The 10383-nt window shown below is 32.4% G+C and overlaps 1 protein-coding gene across 1 annotated transcript in view; it reads right to left on the bottom strand.

The window, feature by feature from the left end:
- Positions 1 to 4784: 4784 nt before the first annotated feature.
- Positions 4785 to 10383, bottom strand: part of LOC149747865 (glutamate receptor ionotropic, kainate 2) — a 119441-nt gene continuing 113842 nt past the window's right edge. The window contains exon 6 of the mRNA XM_089921663.1: positions 4785 to 4949. Within this exon, the coding sequence (XP_089777789.1) occupies positions 4785 to 4949 (165 nt within the window). The remainder of the gene's footprint in view (positions 4950 to 10383) is intronic.

Below are 10383 nucleotides of genomic sequence, written 5' to 3'. Positions count from 1 at the left end.
AATCAAATTATATCACAGAATCTTCCAAGGCACAAGACCCAGCTGTGCAATATGCCTTAATAACTAATAGTGTAGGAGAAAGAATACAACAAGGAGGACCTATTGAATGTAGTTTGAAAACAGTGGATCCCTGTATTCTCCTCCCTCTTCTCAACCCTCTGAGGCTGTTCTTCACCCCTCATCAAAGTGATAAGGAATTATTCTCAAAAGAGAAAAAATGAAGGACTCCAGACTAGAAGATGCCAGGTCCAGTTGAAAGCCTGACTGCTAAATTTAAAACAGGGTGATTAAGTGACCTTAGTCATTCTGAATGCAGAATGCAGAGATCTCAAGAGCTCTTAACCTATGATTAGCAGAACATTGGCAGTCAGGGCCTTAATCTCCAGGCAGAAAATTAAAAGATACTCTTCTGGGGAATCAAAGGAAAGATCCAAAGATAGGGGCATTTTGAAGGATTCAACAACAAATAGTCCCTCTAGACTAATCTATGGTAAAGCTCTAATTAGGTAAATATTCTCCCCTACTGTGCTGTGCACATAGAGCTTCCAAATCAGATTTTAGTCCCCTTTTCTTAATCATTAACAGGTTGCTCAGAATTAACAAGTATCTGAAGAAAACCTCTAATATGGAAGATAGAAATCCAAACAAGCACATAGGAAAATACAACGGGGAGAAAACTGAGGTCTTTTCAGGGAGAAAGAAATGTCTCAAGATTACTATTAATGTCTTCAGAGATATAAGAGAAATTATTACATTCATAAAACAAGAACTCATAGAAATTAAAATAATTTGGCAGAAATGAAAAACTCAATACAATACTTGGAATATAAAGATGACAGAAATGAGAAATAGGAAAGCAAAGGTAATAAATGTAGACTCAGCAGTTTGGTAGCTCCAGTATCTCAGGATGCTGGGGACAAGCAGAAGATCAAACAAACCTAAGAGAGAATTTAAAAAAAAAAAATTCACATACCAAGAATTGGAGATCTGAATGGCTTCACGTTTGTACAGCGTGAATTAGAAGTAAGAAAACAATGAAAAAATGCTTTCAAATTTATCTAAGAAAATTATTTTCAATTTAGAATTCTACACCCAGCAAAACTAATAATTATTTATGAGAGTGGAATAAAAGCATTTTTACACATGAAATAGCTCAAAAAGTTGACCTCTTGGGTAATCCTTCTTTAGAAGTCACCAAAATTAGAGATAAACCTAGAAAAGGGAGAACATCTGTTAAAGGCAACAGGGAATCCTACATGGTAGAGAGACTAAGGGGACCCTCAAATGGCAAGAATCTCACAATAATGATTGTGCTGCAGACACAAAGGGCCACTCTCGTGGACTCAAACTGAGCAATAGGACTCAAATTGCAGATACACTCAGGACGGTCATGACCAGATTCTCACTGCCATTTACCATCTTTTAAACTGAGGACAAAATTCCTAGGTGAGCCTGGCCCATATTATTTTTTTCCTGCTCTGTTTCCTGAAACAGCTGGGCACTCTCTTCTCTCTATTAAAGTATTCTGCTTAAATTTACACCTCAGAGTTGGAGGTGAGTGACAGTAAGCCTAGTTTCAGAATATATAGAATAGCCCACTCCCAGTGACAAACAATTCTTGGTGCACACTACAGCCAGATGCCATGATTCTCTTGTACATGTGCATTGTATATGATTTGCTATATGCAAATTTCATAATAAACAAACATTAAAAAGCATTGTGCTAAAATACTTTAAAATCATTAGTGTTTAGTACATATACTCATTCAGTAATAACAAGGAACTTATTCTTAAAAATATGTAACTGAATTGCAAAATATTTGAAAGATTTTAATTAATAAAATGTCCTTATCCATTTTACATATTTGTAAAATAGAATCTATCCCCTTGCTGCTCCCATAATGGTTAGGGTTATTCTTGTAAATGTGTGGATATATCTCCTTGGTATTCTCATAGTTGTTAGGGTTACTTAGCTGTGAAATACAATGAATATAAATCCTTGATACTTTCATCTGGTTAGGGTTATTTAATTGTGGCATGTGTAAATATACCCCCTCGGTGTTCCATACTGGCTAGAGTTATTTATTTGTGGTATATGTGTCTCCACTGATTACCTGGAGTCATCAGGTTACATTGTCGACTAGAATAGGCATTCTCTTCCTCTTCCTTTTATAATTTGAGTGTTAGATACTGGAGAATAATCTTACTCCAATATATTGCCTTTCCAGAGAGAGGAGACATTCTTTTACTGGTTGAAATTATTTTGAAAGTAATCAAGATTTTATTAAAATTAAGAATAGTACTTCATATACACATAAGCACCCAATGAGTAGGGCAGTATCTGTTTTGGCAATAATGCAGGAACCTTTTAGGAAGTGGATAAAAGTTAAATATTACACATCATTTATATGTTCTAAACTACCTTTGGAGTTAAAATACAACAGGTTTTTTAATACTTTTTGAAATTTGTTAACTTAATACTTAAATAAAATTATCAAATCATACCAAAGATCTAAATAGTTATTTCCTATTTAAAAATAATTAAAGTTGTCATTTTCTGCCAATTATTAAGGTTGTTTAATATAATGAAGAACTGCATTTAGAATTTCTTTAAAATCTGATTAGAATCTGATTGAGGAAAAGCTTAATATTGATCAAAATCTAAACATTTTTATAAGCTATGTTATTTGAGGTTATTTACCACTAAAAAAAAAAAAAAAAAAAAAATGCTCAGATTTGTAATAGTGACTTATATAACTCCCTAAAGTTAAATTTTGGGACAGAATGAAGTTTTTTGTGTTTTTTTTTAAACTTATTGTTGATATTGAGCCTATCTTTTCCTCTCCCTTCATTGAATTATATTATCAATGCACAATTAATTCTTAAATTGGACATCAGTTGAACTTCAAATATAATATCAGCAATCACTATACAGTCTTACACAACCCTATTGACATAGTCAGTATCCACTCACAGAAGAGGTAAGATCATGACTATAGCCTCTAGAACTGCTAGTTTTCTCATTTGAACTGCACTAAGCCTGAAGATTACATTTTATATCCCAGTCCAGCTTTTCTTACATCTGAATAGCTCATGGCCTGAGCTTTTTTCTTCTTTTCTCCAGGTAGTTGGGAAGTGGCCATCCTTGATGACCTGGAAGTATTCAGGAAGTATACTTCCCTTCATGCAAGGAGCATATTGTGTATTCCTTTACCCATACAAGAGAAAAATGAAAGTCAAAGATGAAAGTAAAATGGACATAATTTTAATGATTTTTTTAAATTTTGTGCATTGGATTCAAACAGCAAACTGTGTGCACTCAACTGTTATCACAATGTTGTCAAGAGTTCTGTGTCTTTTACCATTTTACACACAATTGTTCGTTACAGTATGTTATCAGCCTCGTGGAAACCAGGGGTGTGGCATGGTAAGCAGTGGTGGTAGTGCACCTAGCTTTTATATTATCTAACTTGAAAATATTTCTCTTCTATGATTCCTTTTTTTCTTGATAAAAATAGTTTTCACCAAACGTTGGTGGTGCACACGCACTACCATTCATGCTTGACATCACACCCCTGACAGGAACGCATGTTCTTATTTTGTTGATAAAAAGTATTACAAAAATTTCCATACAAAAACTATTTTCATAGAAATCTTGCATTTCCACAAATAAACCTGAACATTTTTTTGAAAAAAACTGCTCAAGAATTTTGTTCATTTAACATTGTGACTGTATTGATAAATGCAGTCCACGTCAAAGTTCACCACACGTACTTTTCTTTAGATGACCAGTCCCCTTTATCCTTTCACTGAGATCTGCCCAGGCTCCATCAAGTTCATTTATAGCAGGAAGGAGGGTTTGGATTAACATATCTGAATGTTAGAATGAAAGCTTCAGTCTTCCACAGAACTATCAACACTCAGCCCTCTTTTACAACTTAAGACAAAGATTGCAAAACATCATCCTTTTTGATTCAGAATCTCTGAACCAACTGTTGTTTTTTTTCTCGGTGCGGGAGTGGGGAAAGGGTGTCTGGGGAATAGGTAGGGATTTGATAGAGTTACATGTTAAATCTCCTGCCATGGTGAATATAAGAGAAAACATTATTTCCTTGGTAATTGACATTTCTATCTCAATCAGTGACACAGACTGTCGAAAAAACAAAAAGAAAGAAAGAAAAACACTGATGAAGATCTGCTTCATATTCCACTTGCCATGAAAGTCAGATTTGTTTTGCATTACATTTTTATCACATCTTATAAACACGTATTGTCAATTCAGATGATCGTTATACTGAGTAGTTGGGGGCTAGTAACATCACTACCCTCTTATCTGGATGTTCAGAAGACTGTATTGTTTCTTGCAACACTACAGTTTTTGCTGATTCCAAGTGTTTTTATTCTTAATCATTTTTTTACCTCGTTACCCTTGGGGCAATTATGCTCCATCTCCTGGCAACAGTTGGGCCTCAAAAGGAACCTGTAATTTCTTACTGAACTGCATTTGAAACCAGCCACAAATGCGTATGTAACATTCACTCAGAAGAAGGGAGGAACCCATGATAAACAGTTTAACCCCGTGTAACTTGGTTCTCCATGATGCCTGTAACTCAAGTCTGATCACTGCAACTGCTTAGATCACAGAGTCTCTAGTTCATAGACACAGCGGCATGAGGTAACTCATTTTATTTTGCACAGGTTGCATATTTCCACAGGAAACATTCTCGCTAAATTGTTTGGAAAAACAGACGACAGTTTGTGCTTGGGTGTTTGGCCTCCCAGCTTTATGCCATGGTTTCTTTACCTGGCAACCTTCTGTCGTTAAATGTGTGCATGTTGATAACTTCTTCTGTTTTCACAATAACTGGGGCCTGTGGCTTGTGTTTTAACCGACGCTGGCACTTCAGGGACATCCTCAATTCCTCTACCATGGCACTACAGAAGGACCTCTACAGAATAACGCAGAAAACAAAATATTACAAAACAGATCAATGGCAACGGTCCTGAAACAATATTAAAATCATTCTCAAAGACTTGTCAACATAGCAGATTTGAAGTTTTGAAAAACTCCATTATGAAAATTATAACAAATTATTACAATTTTAACATACAAATCATGATAATTAAAATATTTTATCAGAGTGGGCAAGTTTAAAGAAAATCTCCACCTGATAGTGAAGTGAACTGCCAACTAGGAATGCATACATTACATATATGTTGAATAAGATTTTCAGATATAAAATTAACATTATAAGATATAAATCGACCTTAAAATTTAAATATAAGCACATATACACAAATTGGTTACCAGAAATCCATTTTTGCTATTTTAAAATATTAGAAAAGAATGAATTGGTTTTTAGATCACAACATGAGATATGAAAATTTTCTTTAAACGTGGATTCTTCGTGCATTTCATAACAGAACAAAAATAGTACTCACACATTTAGACATAAAATATGGAAAATAATTTCTGCTATTCATTGTATCATTTTGTGATTCTGCCTGTAAAGCTATCGATGATGATTACAAACACGTATGAGCTAATCATGAAATGACATTGTATCACATTAAAAATCCATGCACACATATTAACTTCTTTGTCACCATCAGCTTGATAACTGAGAGCTGATAAATAATTTATTCCATGAAGAAAAAAATGACCCTATACGTAATTTTTTTCTAAATTCCTGTTTTATTGGCAATAGATTTGCCAGAAATTCTGTATATCTGGGGCTCATTATTACACACTCCTCAAATTCCTATTACAGAGTCAAAACGTGAAACAAAAATTTGTTAGTCTCCCTCCCCAGCTAATTGAGATACGTGTGTTAGGTACATATAAATCAGATTCATGAACCAGTTTCACATTGTTGTTGACATTCAGATGGTCTAAGACTTAGACTCTTTCTGTGCAAGAACTAAAAATGTGGACAACAACTAAAAATGTGGACAAGTATGAAAAATTTACAAAATTCCAAAAAGTGATATGGAAACATAATGAAATAAACCTAATTAAATATACATGTGAAGACTTAGTTTTTTGCTTTTGGTATTGCTTCTTTGTTGTTTATCAGCTCAGGCTAATTCCAAAATAATACAGGATAAAAATATTTAATACCATATACATGCCTTATATTTAAAAAAAATACTTTGTATACATCACCTCTGTGACACAAACTAATACTGAATTAAGGTGGGCATCTGTACAACAGAGAAAACGGATTCAGAGAAAAGATAAGTCACTTTCTGCAGCTCACACCTACACCTCCAGCAAGATATTCTGATACCAAATTTTGTGATTTTGACACTGCCCTAATAACTTCTTGTACATTCCTGGCTATATTCTCATTTTTCTTTTATGGATTCCTGAACAGTTTCCTTAGTGATCTTCCCACCTCTATGTCTAGGCCATCCTCAAAAAGCTCGCCATTATCAGATAATCTACTGTTTTAAACACCGGTTATTAATAGTATTTTGTTTGTCCAAGAAACAGGTGAAATCCAATTCTCCTCTTTTTTCTATCATGACCTCTCTGAGTCAGCTCTACCTCATCTCTCCCCCCAACCTTTTCCTTTTTTCTCTACACACACTCTTCTCTTTGGACCTCCAAGTTTTTTCTACTTTGCTTCTCCTTGCTCCTAGCAGAGTTCCTTCATCTTTCACATCAATCCAGCTTTATCCCTTACCTCCAGACATGACTCAAATTTTAACTTATTCAGGAATCACTTTCCAATTGATCAGGCTCATTATTTTCACTCAATTCAGTATTTTTCATTCATTATCATATTTCTCTGTCTGGCCTCTAGGTGTATGCATCCCTCTCACTGAATTGTAAAGAGCAGAGATTAAGTGCTCATGGCACTGACTTGTACACACATGTTCTTTAAATGTTGACTGAATTAACAATAGCCATACATGACCCTAACATTTTAATTATTTTTTAACGTTTCTAATTCAATTGCTTAAAAAAAGCTTAAAAAGGTTTTTCTTCAGAAGCTTAGTAAAATGCGTTGTGTACAAGTGATCTAATTAATCAGATAAAGCTTTAATAACATTAAATTAGTAAAAATATTAATTTATTAGTACTTGTAATGGGAGATGATTATGTGCTACACATGAATTCCCCATTAACTATGGAGTTATTTCTATGCGTTATTTATTATGTGTTAAATAATACAGTTCCGAAATCCATGAATTCTACTTCTATTAAAGGATCTATATGACACCTGACAGCCAGTATAGGGACACAGTGTTCCTTGTTGCTTAATACCTACTATTAGATGTACTTATTAAGAACATGATGATAATGATGATGAAGATGGTGATGATGACAACACTGTAGAAATGGAAAAATCTGACTCCAAAAGAGGGAGGAATACATAGTCTTGAGGTAACTTAGTCTTGGTTCTCTGTTGAAACATTTAACAGAAGAATTGATTAGGTAATGTAACAAGGTCAGAACTTGATGCCATCGACACTTTAAAATGTTATAGGACATGGCTAATGCTGAATTGTTTGAAATAAGCCTTCATTTAAAACACATAAATTTTCTAAATGTTAAATAATTTATAACACTGTCTTTGGCAAGCTGAATTTTTAGACATTTTGATTATACTAATTTAAAAAAGTGATAGAATAGAAATATTGTTTTGTCCATAGTAATACAGTGATCTAAACAACTGATTTTCTTAGAAAAAAAAATCTTATAAATATACATACCCATTCAGCTATGAAATGACTCAATTTTATTTCCAGTAAGTTAAAAAGTAAACTGTATTAGTATCCTATACTTAACTTCAGACTACAAATAAAGACATTTAAACTCTTTTAAGCAATTTTATGTAATGTAAATTTTATAATGCTGATTAACATAAAACATAGGTAAAATCCCTGCCCCAAAGATCACAATACTTTTATCTTTTATAATTTAAACTTATCTTAAGTAAATAATATTTACAAATTTAGAAGCTATGAAAATTATAAACATGTAACCCCACCATTACTATTTTAGGCTTTCTCTATTTTACAAAGCCATTAGAAAGTGAAAATTTTAATCAAGAAACCTTTAAGCAATCAGTAGCCTTGATTATATAATGTCATTCATCACTTTTGTTAATTTTTTCTCTGAATAAGCTGAATTTTGCCAGTTCTTTTTTGATCTATCAATGTAAGTTTACCTAAAAAATAGTTTTATCTTAGGTTCTAATAAAGTCACCATAAGACAATAGGTTCTTTTCTCACCTGTATAATATTTCTAATCCTTCACAAAACTATGAAAACCTTTAGATTTGAGCAAGAGTTTGGAATCAACATGACAAATTTTAAAAATTAATGATACCATAAAGTACAGTTCACTTGTGGCATTAGGGCAAATACATATTCTTTTCTCTTTTTAAAGCTTTAGAATGTAAATTCCATATCTTGATCTATGTAAGAATCTAAAGTTGAAACTGTAGAGATGATTGTGAAATATAGTTGTTTCCCTGTGTTGTATGTTGCCAAAAAATTACTGTCTGATTTTTAAAGTTCTAACTTGTTGTCATTTGATAGAGACAAATTATCTTTCCTACTTCATATCATGATCAGAATTTTTTAAATGTCTTTTTTACTGAACTATGAAATAAGGTTTTGAAAAACCCAAATGCGCTTGACAGGAAATTTCCTGGGTTATAATGAAGAAGAAAGAAGATGAGGAGGAGGGAGAAGGGGAAGAAGAAAGAATAAAAGAGAGAGAGGGAGAGAGAGGAAGGAAGGAAGGGAGGGAGGGAGAGAAAGAAAACCACCATGCTTTTCAAATTACTTCTTAGAGATAGAAACACACGAATTGTGTCATTAAATAAAGTTTCTTAGGGTGAAAACAACAACAAAAATGTTTCTGCACAATATAACAGACTACAAAAAGAAAAAAAAAAGGTGCAAAGATACTAACCATTATTAAAAACCTCTTTTAGTAAGTTTCAAAAGTTTACTAAACAGTGTCTGGATGGTAGGGTGGCACTAACCAAATAGAAGATTCCTGAAAATGAAAATTTAAATCTTTGAGCTGTTAGCATGTATAATTGCATTTAAATTATTAAACTCATTATAAAATTCACTATATTTAATGAGGCAACCTGTATTTACACATCTCTAATTGAAACAATGAAGGTCTGGAAATCTTAAAAATATGAATTTGGCTATATATACATTGCCTTTTAAACAAGCTATTTTCTTTTTTAATTTTAAGTATAAGAAAACACATAAATAGTCTGCAGATAAATGTTCTCAAGAATATCATTCTTGGTGTAATAGAATAATTTATTCTTAATAGCTTAAGTTTCTAACTTATAGATATGTTTATATGATAACATGATGTGACAGCACTTTGAGAAGTACATAAATTGTTTTAATATTAGAAATCTAGTTGTAAACATGCTCCACGTTGAACACTGATATATTTAAATTTCATTTTTAAGTTAAAACCTTTATATTTAGCAGTGTCTTTTTTTAAAAAAACAGCCACTGATGAAAAATAACCAGTTTAATTTTTTTAACTTTGAAGCTCATCACTTTCATGTTGAATATATAGTCATTTATCAATTGAAAGAGAAATAATCATAAATATTACATGCTACTATCAGGTCTCTATTTAGTATATATTTTTTAAGGAGGAAACTGTTTTATACATCTTGCTGTCCTATTCTTTGATGGTATAAAATTAACTAAATGATATTCCAATATTCATTCAGAATAATTTCCAACCATTTTTGCATACAGTTTCTATTTGAAGCCCTATTAAAACATCTTTAAGCTGCTTCTAACAGATTTTGTGGTGCAATGTCCTAATATGTACTAGCGTATATCAACCAAACTGTTTTGTTTTGTTTGTCATTTAAATTATTTAACTGATTACGGATACCTCGTTCATTCTCAGACATTTTCTAATTAATTTCTGACGCTGTAGGCCATTTGACCAAGAATTCCAGATCACATGTAGTAGAGACAAGTCCAAACAGTCACTGTAATTAATCCCTGCAGAAAATTATTCCACATTAGATAATAATTAAATTAACTAAATAATAACTAAAAGGAAATAAAAAGTATATTTGATGTAATATGCAATATTTTATATAAATGTTGGTGCATTGAATGAGGAAGATAAATGTCATTTAACATGGCCCGTTCCTTTTGATTTGTACTCTTTAATTGGCAGTCTTTTAAAAATATCAAATAGCTAATGCTATACATCAGAAGTATGAATTTACCTAAGGCTATATGAATGTAACAGTGAAGCAATGAGAGATGAAAAATGACTAGTTAAGACACTCATGTCAAAAATATATTTATATAGCAACTTTGATCTTGACATTCAGTTTTAGAGCAGCTCTCTTTTAAAAGAAT

The sequence above is a fragment of the Delphinapterus leucas genome, chromosome 12 (genome assembly GCF_059928025.1).
Source record: "Delphinapterus leucas isolate spDelLeu-1000000601 "Yukka" chromosome 12, BTC_Dleu_Yukka2, whole genome shotgun sequence".
Taxonomy (NCBI): domain Eukaryota; kingdom Metazoa; phylum Chordata; class Mammalia; order Artiodactyla; family Monodontidae; genus Delphinapterus; species Delphinapterus leucas.
Note: the sequence above shows the minus strand (reverse complement) of the source record. Positions and strands in the feature narration are given on the sequence as shown.